This window comes from Danio rerio, chromosome 17 (assembly GCF_052040795.2).
Source record: "Danio rerio strain M-AB ecotype USA chromosome 17, GRCz13ab, whole genome shotgun sequence".
Lineage (NCBI taxonomy): Eukaryota > Metazoa > Chordata > Actinopteri > Cypriniformes > Danionidae > Danio > Danio rerio.
Window position 1 is genome coordinate 48,934,599 of NC_141037.1, and position 22,705 is coordinate 48,957,303.

The following is a 22,705-nucleotide window of genomic DNA, read 5'->3' on the forward strand; positions in this document are numbered from 1 at the left end:
AGGAATGGATGTGTGAACGGTCTTTTGCGGAAAAATTACGTAACGTCCTCGCCAGTGTGAACAGCGTTTTTTTTTTTTTAATTTACCGGTAAAGTCGTTGCAGAAAATTTCAGGATATTTACCAGCATCACTGTGTGAAACAGGCTAATGTCTCATAAAAACACATACTGTCCCTTTAATCAAACAAGTGTGAGCACACCCTAGATTTGTTTGGTCATATTTTGTCCAAGTTCATATTTCTGTCCAACCACAGCACACAAGTTTGTTTGGATAAATGAGTCTGCCTCAGTCCGCTTCTTTTAGTGTGCTACTAGGTTCAGATGCAGGATTGACACTAACCCAAAATAACACCAAACGTGCAATCGCAGTAGAGCTTTAAATTGAACTAAACCTATGAAATCTGTGAAGATACCGTATGGCCTGGTTTCACAGACAGGGCTTAGGGTAGCAGGGATTAGGCCATAGTTCAATTAGAACATTTAAGTAATTTTTATAAACATGCTTAGATGAAAAAAAAAAAAAACATTACTGGTGTCCATCTTGAGACAAAACAAAGGCACTGATATATTTAAAAATCAATCAGTGCATTTTTTATTTCAGTTGAAACAGCTCAGAGTTACATTTTAGTCTAGGACTAGTCTTAAGCCTTGTCTGTGAAACCGGGAGTAAATGTTACTGAACATTTCTTATTACATAATTGACATAACAGGTAATAGGGCATGATGTGATGATTGTACTAAAATACCACAGAATTATATCGACAGCCCTACTTTAATTAAAAGCTTATTTTCTTTTTACACAATAATGTAGTCAAGCATTCTTGTATACTGTAGTTGCAGTGTCAACTTTGGAGTCACTTACAGTATCTGTTCTGAACTGAACTACACACTGCACAGCACAGCCGATAGCAGCAAACAAGCTCCTGATGCTTGCACACAAGTGTCACTCTCCCACCTTATCACTGTTCAAGAGAGAGAGAGAGAGAGAGAGAGAGAGAGAGAGAGGGAGAGAGAGAGAGAGAGTGACAAGAAGACCCAGGTGGTCCCACATGTTCCGGAATGAAAAATGTGTCACATGCTTTCACATCCTCAAACAGACAGACACTCCTTAAGAGGTCCATGTCAAGCTCCCTTATAGAAGGAGGAGGAGAAGAACGGTAAGTGACTGTCAGGCCGTGCCATTGAAGTGATGACAGGGGGAAGATGTGATACTTTGCACTGAGGACCCTTAGCTTCGGTCCAACCCATCTGCAGCCCCCTACCGTTGACGTGTTGGGGGTTAATTGGCACACAGCAGGAGCAGAATGGAGGGTGCGGGGGGTCCACACCTTCACCGAGCCTCGTCTTCCTACCACAGTGCGCACAAGTAGTAAAGAGGGCTAGAAAGAATCCGATATCACCAAGAATCCCCCCCGCCTGCCTTTGACAAGCTATTAGTCCGACTGTGCGCACACATGCGCGGTCTCGTCTCGTACGAGACAGGAAAAGAAAAGAGAGGAAAGGCAAGTAGTGTGCAAAAAAAAAAGCTGGAGAAGAGAAAAGAGAAGTAGTCAGCAAGCGCGAGTTCCACACACACACACACCATCCTTCCTCCTTTCTTCCATCCGTATCCTTCTCTGCGCTCCCCTTTTTCCTGACTTACTTTGCTTTCCCTGCGAAAGCTCCATTGTTCCCCTTCCCCTAAGTCTCATCAGCCTCTTTTGTGGCCGACTATCACAGCGGCAGGCAGAGGCGCGCTGGAAACGTCTAAATGGTATCATGGCTCGTGATTAAGCGCGCGAGCTTCGGCGGTGCCGCCGCTGCTTATGAGTCAGGTCTGATAAGGCGAGGGCCCTGCTCTCTACTCAATTTCAGATACCGTTAATGGAATCTGTCTTGTGCGATTGTAATGTGAGAGCGCCTAATTTGCCATGGAGCTTGAAGCTGTCAGCGGCGAGGGATTGCGGGGTCAGGAGGGAGCTGGCAGCCGCTTGGCCCGCGGCGTGTATCTGTGCCGCTGAATAGAGCAGCTCTCCGCCTGTCACTTAGCTGATAGGCTGATGAGGACTCTAAGCCACTCGGCACAATGAGGAGAGGGCCATACTGCCTCGCTTCCCCCCTCCACCACCCCCCTTTAATTGTCAAGCCCGCTAAAATTTTTCCAAGCCAGTGTGCTGGAGACTGGGCTGAGTTTTTTTTCCCCCCCGCTCCAGCTCCCTCTCTTTTGCTTCTTCCCAACTTTTTTTTTTGTTCTCCTTCCTTTCCTTTATTTCTGTCTTCTCTGGTATCAAACAGAAGAGGCTGACCTCCCTTGTTCATCCTTTCGTCCAGCATTTCCTGTTACCTTGGCCGTTTGTCCTTTTTTGTTCTTCTCAGCTGGAGCCCAAGTCGAAGTTAAGACTCAAATCTTTTGTCACAAATCAAAGTCAAGTCTCAAATTTTTTTTATTTTGTGGATGAACATTTAATTATTTGACATAATAAATCATTGGGTAACCATGACAACCAAGATTTGTTCCACATCCAGCTAAATTATGACACTGGATGGTATATGACAGATTCATACCAATTGAAATATGCAATTTTTAATCATTTTTTGAGGAGTTCTTGTTAGAGTGCAACTGTTCATTTAACTACTGAGTACTATTAATTAGGTACATGCACGTATTGTATAGTCAGGGTTAGAATGCATGTAGACTTAGGCTTAGTTACGTGTAATTAGGCATAATTAACTGTAATTACTATGGTAAGAACATGGAATGTGAAATACCATAATATGTTTGCAGATATTAAAAGAAACATGCCAAGTGAACATTCTTGTTTATCTGAAAAATAATGCTTAAGTCAGATATTCTGCCTTGAAAATCCTTGAAAAACCCATCCAATGCCAGTTTAGCCAATTATATTTCAGCACATCGGGTTGTCTTGTTGGAAAACAGTGTTATTCATTCATTCAGTCAGAAAGGCTTTGAAAGTATGCGTCTGTGACTGAAATGTGACCTCCGGTGGACAGTAACAGCCTCTGAAATGAGATGCAGATTCAGAGTTCCACATGAGGTGGTTGTTTGTTAGCAAATAATATAAGTATGATGTAAAAATTGATGAATGTAAAAATTAGGCCAGCACTATTGGCCCGTTTCCACTGAGTGGTACGGTACTGTACAGTATGGGTCGGTACGCGTCACCTTTATCAGACTGTACCAATGGTATCCTTTTGGTGGGCGTAATGTACGACAGAAAGTTTCACTTGATATCTCTCTTGCTTGAGAATGTCAAAGTAATACATATCATATGTGAAGCACTTCTCACATAAATGTTCATAACTAACCTTTCTATGGACATGATTTGATTATAACTGCAAATCAGTGATGCAAAATAGCCTACTATATTGTCTGCAAATATATAAAATAAAGAAATAAATGCAACAAATATAAACACATACAGACCTTTACAGTCTCTGATATGTTACCACTTACAGAAAAACTACACACAGCATACATTTAGTCCCTAATTGACTTCAAAAACAGCTCGCAACAAATAACCCAGTCAGTGCAAACCTCTCATCTGTATCTTTAATCTTCACCAGCACATGTACTTTCCTCTTGTTAGAAAGTAATTCCATCATTCCGAGTTCATAGTCCAATAGTCCAATGAAAATAGCTAAACATCGCAGTTTGTTCTAGGTTTAAGTTGCTGAAAGAATCATTTGTTCCTTTGTTTTTTACAGCTTCTTCTTTGTTTTTTTGCGCCTCACTCTCGCATTTGTCTATTTCTGAAAGGATCGGATGTCAGAAGTACCTCATTAATCATGTACACGTAATTAATGTGAGTTCAAAAAGTTAGTTATTTCAAATTAAGACGCTTAATGAGCTGTCTAATAAAGTGAAACCACTCATCCTTTTAGACTGCCTTGTAAAACAACAGGACATGGCATTCTTGGCTTTGAGGCTGTTCATCAAGACAACGACAAGGTTTGTTTGAGCTTGCCTTGACCATGGCTCATTGTTATATGCATATAGTATTACAGTGTAATGTCTTGGCTGTGTTTTTAAAAATGACGTTTCCTTTGTTTTCATTCTCCTGGATTGTGTACGCGCTAGTGATGTTTCTCTTTTAACCAATAGCCTTCAGCTGCGTGTCCAGCTCCGCCTTTTGGTACCCTTTTGTTGTGCTAGGTATCCTTTAGTAAACTTTTAGGTACGATTATTGACGGTATTTGGTATCTTTTGACTGTGGAAACAGCCATAAAAGCATACAGAACTGAACCGTAGCATTCTGTGGAAACAGACCAATTGTAACCCCTACAGTATGTCCTAACAACACATTACGCGGCAAGATTTGCAGTGATAAATAATTTTTGTGTCTGTACCAGACTCAACACAAGAGAAACATTCAAATACAGCCATTCAGAAGCACAGAATATTGCACTCGTAAGTGGTAAATAATAAGGTTTATAATGTAATTAATACATATTAAATCTCTTTAACATTATTAAATGTACATGCTTAATCACTGATATGTGTTGGCTTGCACTGAGTCACAGTTTGGGCAAAGCAGTGGCGCAGTAGGTAGTGCTGTCGCCTCACAGCAAGAAGGTCGCTGGTTCGAGCCTCGGCTCAGTTGGCGTTTCTGTGTGGAGTTTGCATGTTTTCCCTGCGTTCGCATGGGTTTCCTCCGGGTGCTCCGGTTTCCCCCACAGTCCAAAGACATGCGGTACAGGTGAATTGGGTAAGCTAAATTGTCCGTAGTGTATGAATGAGTGTATGGATGTTTCCCAGAGATGGGTTGTGGCTGGAAGGGCATCTGCTGTGTAAAAACTTGCTGGATAAGCGGTTCATTCCGCTGTGGCGACCCCAGATTAATAAAGGGACTAAGTCGACAAGAAAATGAATGAATGAATAAATGAGTAACAGTTCTGAAGTTCGGTTTCAAACGGTTTATTTTATTTTCAAGATCTGAGGTGAACTGTCTACTGCTGCTTTCATTTTGACGATCAATGAAAAGTAAAATGGCATTCAAACTCACATTGTAATGCTTTAAATACTAAATAAAGCACATGAGGTGTGTCCGTGGTGGTTATTGTCATTTATCCTGTTGTTCAGCTGCAAGAAATATCACTTTTTTCTAAAAAGTAAATTTCAGCTTTTGGTTAATACAAAAACTCCTTTTATTTTGGAAAATATTCTTTCTGTCACGTGTTGTTCATTTCATTTAGAACAAGGTTAAAATCAGTCTTTAGGCTTGGTAATCAGGCTCGCTCCTGTTGGTATCGTCAATCTAGTAACATTGCTTGTGTGGAGAGAAAATGTGTTTTGAATCAGGAGTGTAATACCTAGTTAAACCACTATGTGTCAAACTTATATACTGCACCTTTACGGATACCTTAAAGCAAAGTCTTGCCTTTCTTTTTTTTTTTTTTTTTTTCAAATGATAGCTGGTACTTTATTTTAGTTTCGTATGAACAATCAGGCAGTTGAGGTTTACAAATCTTGACTAAATCGCTTTATATTTCCAAAATTACCTCGTAACAAGGACACCTAAGCATAGTTTAACAATATAGCAAAATGTAAATGTAGCAAAGTCCCTTATTTTTTTCTTTTTTAGAAATAATTTTTCTTTTACTTTCTTTTATTGATTTATTATTTTTTGATGTTATGTCATGTTTTTTTGGATGTTGTGTAAATTATGGTTTGTCTTCTTGTGTTGTTATTATGTGATTGTGATTAATTTGTGGGTCCCCCTTGAAAATGAGATGGTACATCTCAAGGGGTTTATCCCAATGAATAAATATCATCATCAAATATTGCAAAATCTCATATATTTAAGAGAGAGCTAGTTTAGAGCTGTTGGGACTGATTTTGCCACACTTCTTTTGCACCTTGCTGTCTGAAATCATCTATCTGTAGACAAAATGAAGTAATGTTGGTTATTAGTGTGAAGATGACTGTTTGTAACAATGAACAAGAAAAAATAACATTTATCATTTATTACAAAATTTTATTTGATTAAAAGATTTATTTTACAATTCAATTTATTAATAAATTTGACTATTCAAGTTCTGTAACATTTTTGTAACACACAGTATTTTATAGTGTACGTTTAGCCAGTCCATATTCATTGTAAATCGCCAGTGGTTTAGGACACTATACTGACACCTATTTTTGTGGATGTATTCTCCATTATTTTGTAAAAGTGTATTAAGTATTGCAAAGATTCCACTATACTTTCATTTGGCATAAAGATTATTGTTATTAGAGCTGTTTTGCAATTCTTCTCTGACTTGCCTTTTGTAATGCTAGTGCCATGTTTTTTCTCTTTTTGAAAAGGGTTCTCACTATATCTTGAGTTTAAAGGGCACCTATGTTGAAAAATCTACTTTTCAAGCTATTTGGACAGACATACAGTTGAAGTCAGAATTATTAGCCCCCTTTGAGTTTTGTTTTGTTTTTAAATATATCCCAAATGATGTTTAACAGAGCAAGGACATTTTCACAGTATGTCTGATAATATTTTTTCTTCTGGAGAAAGTCTTATTTGTTTTATTTCAGCCAGAATAAAAGCAGTTTTTAATTTTTTAAAAACCATTTTAAGGTCAAAATGATTGGCCCCTTTAGGTTTTTTTTTTTTTTAGTTAGTCTAAAGAACAAACCATTATTATACAATAACTTGCCTAGTTACCCTATCTTGCCTAGTTAACCTAATTAACCTAGTTAAGCCTTTAAATGTCATTTTAAGCTGTATTGAAGTGTCTTGAAAAATATCAAGTAAAATATTATTTACTGTAATCATGGTAAAGATAAAATAAATCAGTTATTGAAAATGAGTTATCAAAACTATTATGTTTAGAAATGTGTTTAAAAAAACTTCTCTCTGTTAAACAAAAATCGGGTAAAAAATAAACAGGGGTGCTAATAACTCTCACTTCAACTGTATGTGTAGGTATAGTGTATATACCATGATATTGGGGTAATATAAACACACCCAGTCCTTTTTTTTTCAATTTAACAACATAAACATGGTGGACCAATTGGAGCGATTTTGAGACTGAAGTGCAGCTTCCCAGCCCACTGAATTTATTGACAGCTGCGTATTAACATGTCTCCGTAGTAATGCGTATAATCATGTCAATAAGACATGACGTGCGCAAAGCATCAGTACAATTATAAAGGTAGACGCTTCAATAACGGTCTGTGGACATTAAATCAGATTTTTTTTGTACATTACCATAACAGATATCCATACAGCAGTAGGTAAAAACCTGTATCCGGTCATTTTTGCGTGCAAAAAAGTGCAAAGCTAAACACGTGCGCTGTCTGTGTGTCCGTGGCAGTGGTGAAAACAATATTGAAAAATCATGCTCAAGTAAAAGTACCATTACATACCCAAAAATGTAGTGCAAGTAAAAGTTTTTGTTGTACTTTAAATATTAATCAAAGTATTAATCAAAGAGTAAAAAGTAGCCATTTCAAAAGTACTTAAGAGTAGTGAGTATTATGCTGGGAAAAGCTGATGCAATTACATGTAATTTGTGCATGTGTGTGTAAACGTAACATTCTGTAGTGCATTGAGTTATTGCCCGACAAGCACACGGTGTCATAAGACGCTAATTATAGGTTAGATTTAGGTTGTGATGTCAGGTAACCAAAATTCAATGTCCTGCCAGCGTCTAAGGACAATGTTATTTTGATGTCTTATAATGACATCAAATGACGTTGATATTTGGTCAATTTTAGGTTGGTAGGAAGTGACTAAAATTTTAAGCCAACGTCATATTGACGTCAAATACTAACATTTGTTCGTCAGGTATGGCAACCAAAATCCAACGTCTAATAGACATCATAGTGGTAACGTCCACAAAACAGTAACATCATTAGACGTTGATATTTGGTTGATTTTAGGTTGGATGTTGGACATTGACGTTGGCCTGACGTTGGGTCCCTAGAAAGTAAAAGTAAACATTTCTAAAACTACTTTGTACATTACAATTTCTGAGAAAAACTACTAACTTACAGTAATTTCAGTATTTTTAATTAGTTACTTTTCACCACTGGTCCGCGGTCTGTGCGGTCGGTGTCTGTGTATCTGTGCGTGTGCATGAACTTTGGAACGATATTGTGTGACTCATCGTTGCAACTCCACTACAAATGCATCAAATACTCATTGGTAAAGTTCTTACTGTAGTATTTCTCACAAACTTGTGAGACCATCATGTCTGTCTGTTGTGTGAAGCAGCCGAGGGAGGAGATCAGGCATGCTGACAGGCACGTGGAAACGATGGGCGTGAACGAATAGCCTTAAAGGCACAGTTCACAAAAACCGCAACCTGATGGTTAGAGCTATAAAATAGAAACTTCTCAAAGGTATAATAAATAATCTGATGGGTGTTTTGAGCTGAAACTTTACAGACACATTCTTGAGACACAAAAGACTTATATTTAATCTGGAAAAAGGGGTAACCTAGGTGTGCCCTTTAATGGATGATTTAAGTGTAGTATCTTGTAAACAGCGTTGTGCAAGTTACTTCCAAACTGCAATACATTACAGATTACTTGTTTCTGTTACTCAGAATTGTAATATTTTACATGACTCTTGTTTTATTTTTTAGTTACTTTCACCAAAATAACTACAAAATTAGAACTCAACATTCTAAACTGACTAAATGTACTGCAGACCATTTTACATCCAGTGATGATGCAGCAGAATGACTGTGACCTATCCAGGTTACTAACAATATACTATATAATTGGCAACGTGAAGGCTCAAGACAATGCAGGAAAGGATGACAGCCAGAATTACAAATAATCTAAGTCTGTTAAAAGTATGGTAGAGGTAAAGAGATTATTTAGCAATATCTGTGAATAGCTTGCAAATATACATATTAGACACAACAGGCATATGTATAGGCCAATGCCATGACAAGATGCAGATTTGTTTTCTTTTCTTATTGTTGCCATCATTTTATTCACTTTCAATTGAAGTGGTTCACAACACAAAACTTTCATGCACAATGTGAGCATGATGAACGTAGCTTTCTCAATATAAAGTGCAATTAGAGGACCAACCCCTCAACCACAGTCATTTTAGGCCATAGAAATGAACAAATAGGCTAAACATTGCCTAACTGCTTAAAAAGAAAACCGATCAAACAGAGATCCACATGCCTCTAAACAGACTAAATTAATTCACTGACTGAGAGAAACTTAATTTCTGCTTTGGCTTATTACTCTTGTCTTGATATTCACATATATAAACCATATCAACATTTTTGGGATAACCAATTTAACAGGAGGATCTCTGGAGAGCAAAAGCATGAAAAGAGGAGGAAACACAAGCCACAAATTGTGAGTTTGAATCATCTGATGGAGTGAGAGCAGATCATTTTGTGTGCGGGCAGTGTATATTTTTGTGCATGAACAGAAGAAACCAGCGCGTGAACAAAGAGATTCACTCGCTTGTATTACATGAATGCATTCTCGACTTGTAATACTGCGTTTATGACATTTGTTAGTGAAATAACACCATATGTTCGGACGTCCATCTCGCGAATGTACTGTCTTTGTCAATTTCATTTATTTGCTGCTTTTCCGCTGCTGCAAACCGGGCTGAGCCAATAGCCTCGGACCTCGAGAAATCATTCCGCGTTTAAAGTAAAAAGTTCCATACAACATGCATATGTTCACTAACCACGAACAGGAAATAGAACTTACTTGCGTAAAGTTTGTTGTAACATAAGCGTTACTGAACATGTACCGAGTAAAATATTACTGAAAATGTGTTAGTAATGCCTTACACTACTGCGTTACAGGAAAAAGTAATATGTTACTGTAATACATTATTTTTGTAATGCATTACTACCAACACTGCTTGTTAAGAATGTCATATCTATCTTTCAATCTGCCGTCTAAAAATATTTATATTTGAGAATACATAAATGAGCTCTATTGATGATAAATTTGAAGTAACGAATGAATGAATGAATGAATGAATGAATGAATGAATGAATGAATGAATGAATGAATAAAAAATAAGAGCCACAGTCCTGAATGCTAAACCCTTTTTAATTTACATGAAAACCAACTCTCTGTTTCAAATGCATGTAATTAGTTGTTAGATAATAGATTATATGAAAAAAGACATTCACAATTTAAATTGAGAATCAATACTGAATTGAGCGCACACACACACGAACACACACACAGAAAAACTAATATTTTTTTTATTGTTTGCTTATACTTACTCTAAATTGGTCCCTTAAAAATGTAAAGGGACATTTATTTTTATATTTGTAGCCTAAAATGACTTTTTCAAAAAAATTTATGGCATTTTTTTTTAAGTCTCAAGACTTTCAAAAAGCTGAAGAGACTGAAAAATGCTAAATTTTAACTCACAGATCATTGTAAATTCCTACTACTTATAAACAACTGTCTAAAAGTGCATCTCTCTTATCTCCTTTGTGCCCAGGGTGGCAGAGCCTGGTCCAGGGGCCGTCCTGGCTGGTGGAGTGTTTGCAGTGTCCAGGCTGGTGTGGCAGTGGTCAGTCGTGGCTGAAGTCTTTTCACTTAACAACTTGTTTGTGGGTGTCCTCTTCTCCCTTTCAGCCTGTTTCCACTGTGCAGATACTGTTCAGCAGAAGAAGAAGGTACTATAAACTCGTTGATCCTCAATCATGCAAAACATTAGTATTTTAAATTTATTTATATCCATGTTTTGGTCTTTCTCAGTTTGCACTATGGGGGGCGCTGTTCTGTGGGCTGAGCCTGTGTAATCAGCACACACTAGTTCTGTATGTTGTCGTCATAATTCCCTGGGCCCTACTGCATCTCTATACACATAATGTAAGTATTGACAATCATGCTGCCAGCATTCCAGTCATGTAAATAAATAAAATATACACTACCAGTCAAAAGTTTGGTGTCAGTTTTTTTTTTTTTTTCAGTTTTCTTTTTAAGAAATATATTCTGTTCATCAAGACGTTTATTAAATGTGAAATAATTGTTAAATATTTATTCAAATAAAAAAGCTGCTTTCTTATTGTATGTAGTTTCAAATTAAATTATTACTAATTTAATAATAATATTAATAATAATAATCATAATAATAATTAATATTAAAGTGATTTCTGAAGGACTGAAGAATGAAGCTGAAAATTTATCTTTAAAATCACTAAAATAAATGATTAAATTAAATGATAAACTACTGTACTTTTAAACAGTTATTTTATAGTGCAATAACATTTCACAATTTTACAATTTGTACAGTATTTTTGATTAAATAAATACAGCCTTGGTGAGTAGGAGAAGCTTATTTTAAAACATTTAAAAATCTTACTGACCCCAAACTTTTGAACGGTAGTGTATATGGTTACATTTTTTTATAGAGCATATTTAGTGTTATTATGCACATGTAGTCCATAAATAAATATGTAATAAATATTAAGTGTTAAACAAGTTGAGAGAATTTTATATAGAACATTATATATTAATAATATAATCATCATAATAAAGCATGTATGTAAATATGTATAACAACAAACCTGTGGCGTTATGTTTGTGTCTTTTTGAAAAGTTTAAAACTATAGTATTAAGATTAGTTTCCATTTCTTTTTTCCACAAAAAAAAAAAAAAAAATTCCCAAGTGATGTTTAACAAATCAAGTAAATTTTCACATTATTTTCTATATATATATATATATATATATATATATATATATATATATATATATATATATACTTTTTTTTTATTCTTTTTTTAAAATCCTTATTTGTTTTAATTTGGCTAGAATAGAAGCAGTTTAAAAAAATTACATGTTACTACAGTCAATATTATTAACCCTCTTATTTTTTCTTTAGGTTGGCTACAAAACAAACCACTGTTTTCCAATGACTTGCCTAATCAACCTAATTAAACTATTTAAGACTTAAAATTTTAAGTATTCAGCTTAAAACCCAAGCTGAATACTTGTATATTTCACAAATAACTAGAAAAATATTTTGTAATATCATCATGCCAAAGACAAAATAAATAATTATTAGGTAGTTATTAGATATTAGAAATTAGTTCTAAAAACTATTGTTTAAAATGTTTCTCTTTGTTAAATAGCACTTGATAATTATTTTTTAAAAGAATTAAATTTTACAGGGGTGCTAATAATTTTGTCTTCAACTCTACATAATTTCTCAGACAGAAGGAAACTTTTAGATCTTACATATGATTTGTATGTTTTCATATGTAACAGCAGATATACAGTGCTCAGCATATATAAGTTACCCCTCACAAATGTCTAATTTAAATTAATATTTTCTATAGGATACGTTACTATATTATATGTGCATATACATTAGTTTAGTCAGTACTGAAGCCAAATCGAGCTAATCTTACAAAATAACTTACAATAATGGTTCAAAAATTAGTAGCCCAAATTTATATGTTAAGGGCAACATTAAGGAGAAACAAAATTAAGGAGAAACAAAAATAACTACAATTTTGTTGAAGTGTTTTAGCTTGTCATTTTATTTTGTAATATTTTGCATAAATTTAAATGTATTATCCTTCCAATTCTAAAGATGTTCTGTAACTAAAATATTTTTTTAATAAATATATTTGTTTAATGAATCTGTTTTGTTCAAATGCACCAAAATATATTGCCTATATTCACTGAGAAATGGAAAAAAATATTCGTTTTAAAAATGGGGTGTACTCATTTGTGCTGAGCACTGTATATAGTAAAACACAGGGAGCTACAACAGATACAAATTTCATGCAAAATAGTGTCTTAAAATTCAATTAAAGAAAAGTCAGGGCACACTGGTTTAATGCAACCTATCCATTTACTTCAATTTAGGGAACAAAATTAAGACTAATCATAACACTTCACCGTTCACAAATGATTATGTCTTTGTCCATGATGTTGTTTTACAGTTGCTTTGGTATGTTAATGTAGACATTTGGCAACCAAAGGATCCGTCAGTTATAAGTGACCTGTATTTCCCACAGGGTTTGTCCTTCTTTGATCTGGTGTCCTTGGGGACGTGTTTTCTAGCTGGCTTTGTGCCCTACATGTACCTGCCAGTTTCCTCCTACCTCAACAGAGCTCGCTGGAGCTGGGGAGACCAGACGTCTGTCCACGGCCTCCTCACACACCTGCTCAGAGCTGAATACGGCACCTTCAGCCTGGTACAAATACTGGTTTACCATTAAAGAGAGCTTGTTCTCAAGATTAACATGTGTTAATTCATGTGTTAAAACATGTTATTACTTTTTTGGAACTAATGGAGAGTTTATCTATTCCTTTGGTTTCAGGCAAAAACAAACGAAAGCCTGAACCTCCTAGAGATGTTACGGTGAGTCTTCAACTTAAAAACAATTCAACTTTAAATTTTTTTTGTGGTTTGATGAATGAATCCAGATTTTAGGTTACAAAGAAGTGCATATTGGGGATGTTAGTGTTAGTACATTTACATATGCAGTTAGTTTCAAATCTTTTTTCGGGACTCTTGGATTAACCCCAGAATATTCTGTTTTATGAGATTCATCCTTCAGTCTGATGATTTACTATTCAAAAGCATTTGAAATATATTATACAAAGAGTTTTTTTTTCAAAAACTGAGATTTCCAGCATTATTAATTTTCAGATACCTTGTTTTTATGTTGTACACTGAATAGTGGTATTGCAAAAGTATCGTGTTATGTTACTTTGCGTTACTTTTTCTTACCTTTACTGAGGCTTAATCTCTTTCATAACTTGCAGTTTTTTTAATTAAATGTAGGAGCTCTGCGTATACAAATTAATGAAAGTTTAAAGCAATGTGTTTAATGCTTTTGTACCATTTGTCTTATTAGTAAAGTAAAATGAGCATTGAGACAAACAACCCCCTTATACTTGTCTTCCATGCGTTCAGAACAGTGAGAATACTTCCAGTGCCTAAATGTAAAACTCTGCCATCTTGGTTTTAAGGGCATGTCCGAATCCACTTTTGCTATTTTAAAGACAGAAAAATATGGTTTGTGCCATGGCGCATGGTCTAACAGGGGTGTGCTTATTCTCTTAATGAGTTATGGGTGTGTTTTAAGAATAATGTGCATTAAATCAATCTCATCTCCCATTCCCTTTAAAAGTTAGTTGCGTCACGCCATGGTGCATTTGCGATTTTACATGGCGGACTTTGTACTGTAATTGTAAAAACTGACTGCTTCACTAGCGAGAAAACAGATAAACAAACAATCTATAGCGCAAGGATAAAGAATGAGCCTACTCCATTTGGCCTCTTTACTTTCTCTTTACTTTACTTTTACTCTTTGCTTTACTCCTTTACTTTCATGGAGTATGGAAACTATGTTGTACAATGTTCGTACATTGTTTGTAAGCTCAAAGATTTGTTTCAAAACTATTTCTAAATTTAGTTTGAATTTCGAGTAAATAAATAAATGAACAATAAATTTGAAGTGTGCTCAAATAACTGAGTTATAGCCAAACACATGTCCTATGCCCCATATGGTCCAAAATAAATCTAAGCTTGTTTTTATTAAAATAATATAAGCAATGTAATATAAATTAACAATTTAAAATAAATATGCATATACAATTGCAATCAGAATTGTTACCCCCCCCCCCCGAATAATTAGGCCCCCTGTTTATTCTTCCCCAATTTCTGTTTAATGGTGAGGAGTTTTTTTCCAATACATTTTCTAAACATAATAGTTTCAGTAACTCATCTCCATTAACTGATTTGTTTTTATCTTTGCTATGATGTCAGTAAACAATGTTGCTAGATATTTTTAAGACTCTTCTATACAGCTTAAAGTGGCATTAAGGCTTAACTAGGTTAACTAGGCAAGTTAGGGTAGTAAGGCAAGTCATTGTATAACGATGGTTTGTTTTGTAGACTATCAAAAAAATATATAGCTTAAAGGCGCTAATAATATTGACTTTAAAATGTTTTTAAAAAAATTAAAAACTATTTTTATTTTAGCAGAAATAAAACAAATAAGACCTTCTCCATGAGAAAAAATATTATCTGACAAACTGTGACAATTTCCTTGCTCTGTTAAACATAATTTGGGAAATACTTAATATAGAAAAGCAATTTCAAAGGGAGTTTAATAATTCTGATTACAACTGTAATAAATAATACTGCTAATAATAATAACATTATATAAAACCAAATTGTCATGAATAAACTAAAAAAAGCCCCACAGATGAAGAAGGCATGGAGGCAGTGGTTTATATATTTATGTAGAAAATAATAAATTTTTGTTATATTTTAATCCTTTTATTCTTTTTCATTTGTTAAGATATTTGTGTATTGGTGCACATCCTGTGTGTAATAAGCAATGTATACGCGTTTAAGGCACACAACCAATGAGCCTTCACCGGTCAATTGCACTGTATATTTTAGTTCCTCAAAATTACAAAGCTCCAACAATTCACCTTAACACCTCCATTCTAGACTGGCACACCCATGAATCCTCAAAGCGGCGCAAATGGATTCACTATTTTAACTGCGTGGCGCAAAACCGTAAAATTAGGGTTGTGCTGGTCTGAAAATTGCAACAAATTGCACCAAACATGTTTTGTGCCTTATTGCATTGGCCCAATGATATAAGGCACAAAACATGTTTTGTGCAGTTTGTTGCTATTTTCAGACCAGCGCAATCCTAATTGGGTGTATATGACATTTTTAAAAAAGTAACTCAAATATTATTACTTAATTTCTTAAAGAAATACGTTACTCTACACGTTGCTTAGAAAGGTAATAATATTATGTAACTCTTACTTGTAATGCGTTATGTACAATTATTATGTAACTCTTACTTGTAATGTGTTATATACTGTATGACATAATTTAATAATTAGTAATTTGTAATAATTTGTAATAATGACATTACAAAATCATAAATGCTGATTATGTTCCTTGATATTGCAATCAAAATAATTAATTGTAAATTAATACTAAAATGATTACAATTTAGATTACAATGCTTATTTTGTGCCAGGCAATTGTAAACCACATTCACTTGTAGTCCATATTCACCAGCTTATCTTTTTTAAAATGCACTTTTAAGTGCAATGTTATTTCATACTATTAAAATAATTAGTAAACATTGTGATATCTAACTTTTCTTATAGATTGAAAACAAAACAAAACATTTTGAGAGATGTTTCTCAGTGACGTTGCTTTGTACATCAGCATTAATGGAATCTAATGTTGACAACTAATATATTTTATGATTAATTACTAGTAGTCATAATTGCAGTTACACAAATTTTTTTTAATGGATCGGGCTTAATTTATTTTCAGTTTTTAGGTCTAAAAGTTTTACCATTTCCATAAAAAGCCAGCTTTAATCAACCCTAATGCCTCTAATTCCGTTTACATATTTAGTTCTTGTAGACCCTTCCCTCCAAAACTGCAGGGGAATAACGAATCTGTGGTGTAGCTCTGGCTTTGAAATCATGCTTCTGATGACACTGGTGTAGCACATCAAGCCGTTTCCTCAGCCCACCCTCATCAAACGTTTGGGTGTCCCCCGAGAGAGAGCTTATTTTATGTCCCGCTAGTACCAATCAGCCGTTTCCCATCATCCACTGCTGCCACATAGCGTGATGGACAGGTGAGAGTGAGAGAGGGGAACACAACAAGCATGTCACAGCATAAACCTGCCATAAGGAGCTCAAACACTCTCTCTTTTACACACACATACACACACGCTTTCACACGACGCTTAAATAAGCTGTCAGAGAGAGATGGGTATTAAGGCACAGGCAGGGCACTATCTCTTTCAGCAGGGAAATTGGCCATTGACTGGGTTTGGGAGAGAGATAGTAAGGAATGCTGTCGTGATACTGTGCTTAATGTTAAAAAAAAGACATTTAGACACATTTACTCACAGCACTTTGAGTCTCCGTCCATCATAACGACAAACACTGGATGTGTTGATGTTGATAAGTGTGTCTCTTGTGTCTTAGGGCTCAGTGGAATCACTGTGTGAATGATTTGACTGTTCCGGTTCTAGCTCTGGCACTTCTAGGCATGCTACTGTCTTTGAGGAGCAGGTAAGATGTAAGACTGAAGAAATAATTTTGAAGAAATTGTGAATTTTAAATCAAGGGGTGAAGTTTTTTTCTCATTACAGCATAGGTTTCAAACTCTTGGAGGGCCACAGCTCTGCAGTTTTGATTCAACCCTAATCAAACACTGCTGATCCAACTAATCAAGGTGTTCAAGACTGCTAGACACTAGGGCTGTTTCTCAATATGCGTTCTTTAGTGATCTTGTGTCCACGTGTAACGTCATCTTCAACTGCTAAAGTTCATTTCCAAGAACGGAGGATGCATGAAACTTCCCGGATGTGTTCTTGATATTGAGGACGCATCAATGTGGGCTTGAGCACTGAATTCCCTTGAGATGTCACAGAAGTCATTGCAACTGAAGATGGGAAGCGCAGCATTTTATATAGGTTTATTATTAAAATTCAGAGATATAACTTATTTATCTCAGTAGTGAAAGTAAACATCACCATGAAAATCTTAATAAAGGCATACAGTAAGCACATTAGGGTGTTTATATGCTGAAATTCGTATTAAAATCTGTTTTATTTATATTTTGCAACATATATTTGTGAAGTCTTTATGCATAGTATATAATTTGAAAAGGTTCAACAATGAACTCAGTGTATGAATGCTGTAATGTTAAAATAATATTCCGTTAAAAACGCTTGAAGGTCACGTGACCATCAGGACGAACGCAGCGTCTAATTTTTCACAGTATGCGTTCTCTGTTTTCGTGGTCTTCCGAGTTCGTTTTTCCGAGGACACCTGGCAAGAGCGGTCTACACAAGAACACAAGAATAACCTTTTCTTAAAAGTGAGAAGCAGCCTAGTAGTCTTGAACACCTTGATTATTTGGATCAGCTGTGATCCTGTGTTTGATTAGGGTTGGAGCAAACTGTGCAGAGCTGCGGCCCTTTTAGAGTTTGAGACCTATGCATTAGTTTTCAAAAAAATGTTTTACATGAGCAATTCCAGTGCCATGAATATTTGAAGTAAAATACCAAAACAGAAATCCAGATAGAAATATTTGTTAACATTATATTGAAACATCTGTTTATATTTTCCAAATCAACGGAGTTTGCAGGATACAACATACTTTGTAGAAATTCAGTGTATTAAATTGCACAACCCCACAGAAACAATGCTAATCATTAAGGGATAAGGGTTGGCTCTCTATAGAACATAAATGATTAATTTTATTTGACATTTTTGCATTTATGAGGGTAAAGCTTGCATAGAGTAAATGCATGTGACAGATGTAAACTGGCACTAGTGTGACTGGTAAATCAAATATATTTGTTTAAAAACATTGACAGAGACATTTTTGAGTATTTTTACAGTACTGTAATATACAAGCCTACACAAAAAACTTAGAAAGGATTTCAGGGTTTTTTTTCATGACACGGTTGACATTTGCATGGGATTGCTCAAGTATAAATGCTTCCATTATTGTTTTAATATAATTTTATTAATTTAATACATCAGTTTTGAAGAATTTTTTTGAGAAATTGGATGATAGGACACGCATATAAAGCACTTTCGAAACTACACAGAGTGGTGGATAAACGGTTTGTTAAGGCCAGAATGGAAATTTTCTTTACTAATTACTCTGCGTCATGTAATTTCAAACCTCTGATACTTTAACTCATCTCCAAAATATAAATTACGAGATTTTAGGTAAATTTGAGAGCTCCCTCATCCTCCATAGGTTGCAAGGTTCAATCAAAAATATTTAATTCAATCAAAAATACCAAAAATACCTTTCTCAAAAGAGACCATATGCTTGAGTTAAATATGACAATATTTTTTGTGTGCATAAAACAAAAATAACAACTTTATTCAACAGTTTTTTCTCCTCAGTGTCAATATAGGGCACACATGTACTCTGTCACAATGCTCACGTATTATCTCAGATGTGTTTTGAAGTTTTTTCATATGTTCCTTGACTTTCAATGAGCCTGTTGCTGTCAATTAAGCATGAGTGAGCGCACAGATTCTATCTGAAATTCTGTAATTTTTGTATAGAAGATAAACAAAAGTCTCTGGGGTTTAGAGTGAGTGATTAATAACATTCATTCATTCAATTCAAGTTTATTTATATAGTGATTTTACACTGTAGATTGTGTCAAAGCCGCCTAACATAGAAGTTCTAATAAAGTCCAGATTTCAGAGTTAAAGTTCAGTGCAGTGGTTTATTTAAAATATAATATTCATTTTGTGTGAACTGATCGTAATCCCTTTTTTTATACCCTCAGACTGCGCTGTATTTTTGTCTGCTTGATTGTCACCATGGTAAGCATCTACTCTGTGTTCTTTGCCTGGAGAGCAAACCTGAACATCGAGAAGCCTCTTCTACTGGGAGTGGTGAGTTTAAAGATTAGGATATACATCTTACATAAATAACATTTCTTTATATGATATAAGGTACTTCAAATGGCCATAAATAAATGTACTGTATGTGTGTTTAGGTGGAGCGCTTCTGGCTGCAGGCGGATGCAGGCGTGTGTGTTCTGGCTGGTCTGGGACTGAGTTGGCTTGTGTGTTGTTTGACTGGTCATCTAGGCAAAGGGACGGTGTGGAACACAGGAGCCTGGATACTCACTGCAGGCCTCATATCACACATGATCAGCTTAAACCACAGGTAAACCATTCAATAATAATCATATATTATTCAAGCAATCATTGTTTAAACACCATTAAACATTTTTTTGTAAAGTGTGCAAAATGCCTTTTCAACTTCGGAAAGAAGGCTGATATGTTGGCAATAGAGGTCTTAATTTGTTGGCTGAAAATGTTTCTATTAAGGCAGATGGCATGGTGTTTAACAAAAAGTATATGATTTATTTTTACAAGATTTTTAGTTTTGTATATGTGTAAAGGTAAATTTTTCAGTTTGTTAAAACATTACTGTTCTAAATGTGAAATTAATACTGTTCGGAATCAACAACACAGTAATTTCAACATAGGCATTAATATCTTTACAAAAGAAATATATTATACATTGGATATATATATATTGGTAAAATATATATACAAAAGACTGATTGCACAAAAATATTAGGCACAAAAATATTATAATGTTTTTACATTAGTAATAATAAAAAATGTGCCATGAGTTATTAATCAGTATATGATTGTTCAAGAATTGTGTAAACACTGAAAAAAAAAGTCATATAATGTCATATGAATACATCACAATTTAGCATTATTTAAAAATACAAAAAATTATTTGTAATATATAATTGCAATATATTTCAATATATTTATAATAATTTAGTTGAAATGTGCCTTTTAAATGTACTATCGTTTTTGCCATTAAAGATTGTGTAATTTCCTTTTTGGTCCAAATTAGGTTTGAAAATCATTTGAAATCATCAAAACACTAAAAAATCAAGCTGAAGAGTTTGTGTGGTATATATATATACTGATAACAACATGATTCGACTAGTAACAGGAGTCATGATTTGCAAATAAATAATAAAAAAAGAGAAAATAAAATACAGGGTGGCAAGGTGGCCCAGTGGTTAGCACTGCTGCCTCCCAGCTCGGTCTGTTGGCGTTTCTGTGTGGCGTTTACATGTTCTCCCTGTGTTTGCATGGGTTTTCTCTGGATGCTCCAGTTTCCCCTTAAGTCCAAACACATGTGCTATAGAGGAATTGCGTAAACAAAATTGGCTGTAGTGTATGTATGTGTGTGTGTGTAAGTGTGACAGTGTATGGGTGTTCCCCAGTGAGTTGAAGCTGAAAGGGCATCTGGTTCATTCCACTGTGGAGACCCCTGATAAATGAAGGGACTAAGTCGAAGGAAAATTAATAAGTAAAATAAAGTACCCTTGGGGATACAAAAAGACGCTGAACCTATAATTACCTGAAATGAGTATAAAAATAAAATGGAAATGAAACAAAAAAAACCCCACAAAAGGCACAAGATCAGCCCTTATAATAGTAGGACTAAACCATTGTCAAATAACAGAGGGGTCACCCACACACAAATACACTCAAAAAATGACTTTTGCTGCTTGTTCAGACTACTTATTTAAAATGAGTTGAAACAACACGATCCTTAAGATATTTTATGGAAAAATTGTTTTATGTTCAAAAAATGAAAAACTATTTTTGGAGAAAGCATATTAGGAAGCAAACTAGAACCTAAAGTTCATTGACCAGCTTTAATGTTGGCTTGAGAAAGCCTTGCCAATATGAGGGATATAAATCAACCCAATGTCTTCATGACAGTCAAAAACTGGACTTAGACATTATGTAAAAATGGCTTGCCATATTTTATTGAAAATATATGCTTAATAAATGTGAAAGTGATTCATGCAAAAATGGCTTGCCATATCAGTTAAATAATATGGAGTTTAGGTCAAATATGGTTTTCCATAGAAAAATAATGCTTAAAAATTATTTATTGGAAAACTGAAAGATACAGCAGAAAAATCTAATACAGAACGTAGCTTTTGGCCAAATTTGGGGCTTGTATAAATTTTTTAAATAGCCGGATTATTAAAATGTAATATTTAACTTTTTTTTTTTTTATTCAAAACGATAAGTCTGATTGGCATGAGGACATATAGCTACGATCTTGGATGCAAAATGCATATTTTGACCAAATTTGGGCCTTGTAGCATGAATGACCTAGGAGGATATACGTTTGTTTTCAAGGACAGAGTAGTACAATATATTGGCTTTCTCAAGCCAACATAATAAATAACGTGAACCATAAAAAAACAACAACTTTTATGCAGGGCAACCAAAATAAACCAACTTATCAAAAATAAATAAACCATCTTACCAAATAACATTTCAATTAAATAGATTTAAGCCACACCTGACCTCTATTCTTCTCACCTGACTATTGAAGCATGTCTATAATATTTGTATGTAATTAAAACTCCACAACAGTCCAACAAATTAAATTTCTTTTACATGACATGTTATATTATCTTCTAAGTTTAAGTTTTTCGCTCTGTTTGTGGCTGATCATCCAGACCAATGCAGACACTTCTCTGAATTCCTCATTTCCTCCATGCTTCAGCAGACATCAAAGCAGAAGCTCTCTCTGGCGCTCTTCTGCAGCTTTGACTCTCTGCTTGATTAGCCGCCCTGGCCACGCTAGTCATGCAGATTAAAGCAGCCAGTTCTGTGCTTGATTAGACATCCTAGCCACGGCAGTCATGTAGATTAGAGCGCTGAAGTTTGGTACATCACTGCGCTTTGATCAGCGGCGAGACTGACGCTCATCACACCTGTCCACCTGATGTTCCAGCTCGCCACCACTTCACAGACAAACCGACCAAAGAAAGATAATGCCATGGAGTCTTACGCCTCTCTGCAAACTATTCATAGGAGAAGTCACTGCTCATTTCATTCCACGTGTTTTCATACACAATTTTGTATTACTTTTAGATTACTTTCAGCTCATTTTTCGACTTTATAGTTTACAAACAATAATACTTGTTTAATTTAAGGGCACACTATGTCAGTATAGGCATTGATATTATTAAAGTTTCCACAAAAATATTAAGCAGCAAAATTGTATTTTACATTCGTGATAATAATCAGAAATTACTACACTTTTTTGGAAACTCTTCATTAGAGATGTCACCGCTGATCTTGTCCCAAGTATTTTCAGTCCAATTTTTTGTTACCTTTTTTCACAGTCTTGGACATGGTGAA

The 22,705-nt window shown here is 34.9% G+C and overlaps 1 protein-coding gene across 9 annotated transcripts in view; it reads left to right on the top strand.

The window, feature by feature from the left end:
* Positions 1 to 22,705, top strand: part of tmem260 (transmembrane protein 260) — a 177,183-nt gene that overhangs the window by 36,084 nt on the left and 118,394 nt on the right. For all 9 annotated transcript variants that reach the window (XR_015512641.1, XR_015512640.1, XR_015512643.1 and 6 more), the window contains 7 exons: positions 10,439 to 10,616; positions 10,699 to 10,812; positions 12,970 to 13,149; positions 13,276 to 13,316; positions 16,943 to 17,029; positions 19,282 to 19,390; positions 19,495 to 19,667. Coding sequence is in view for 4 of the 9 variants with exons in the window: in NM_001443236.1 (NP_001430165.1) it covers positions 10,439 to 10,616; positions 10,699 to 10,812; positions 12,970 to 13,149; positions 13,276 to 13,316; positions 16,943 to 17,029; positions 19,282 to 19,390; positions 19,495 to 19,667 (882 nt within the window). In the remaining 5 variants the exon portion in view is untranslated. The remainder of the gene's footprint in view (positions 1 to 10,438; positions 10,617 to 10,698; positions 10,813 to 12,969; positions 13,150 to 13,275; positions 13,317 to 16,942; positions 17,030 to 19,281; positions 19,391 to 19,494; positions 19,668 to 22,705) is intronic.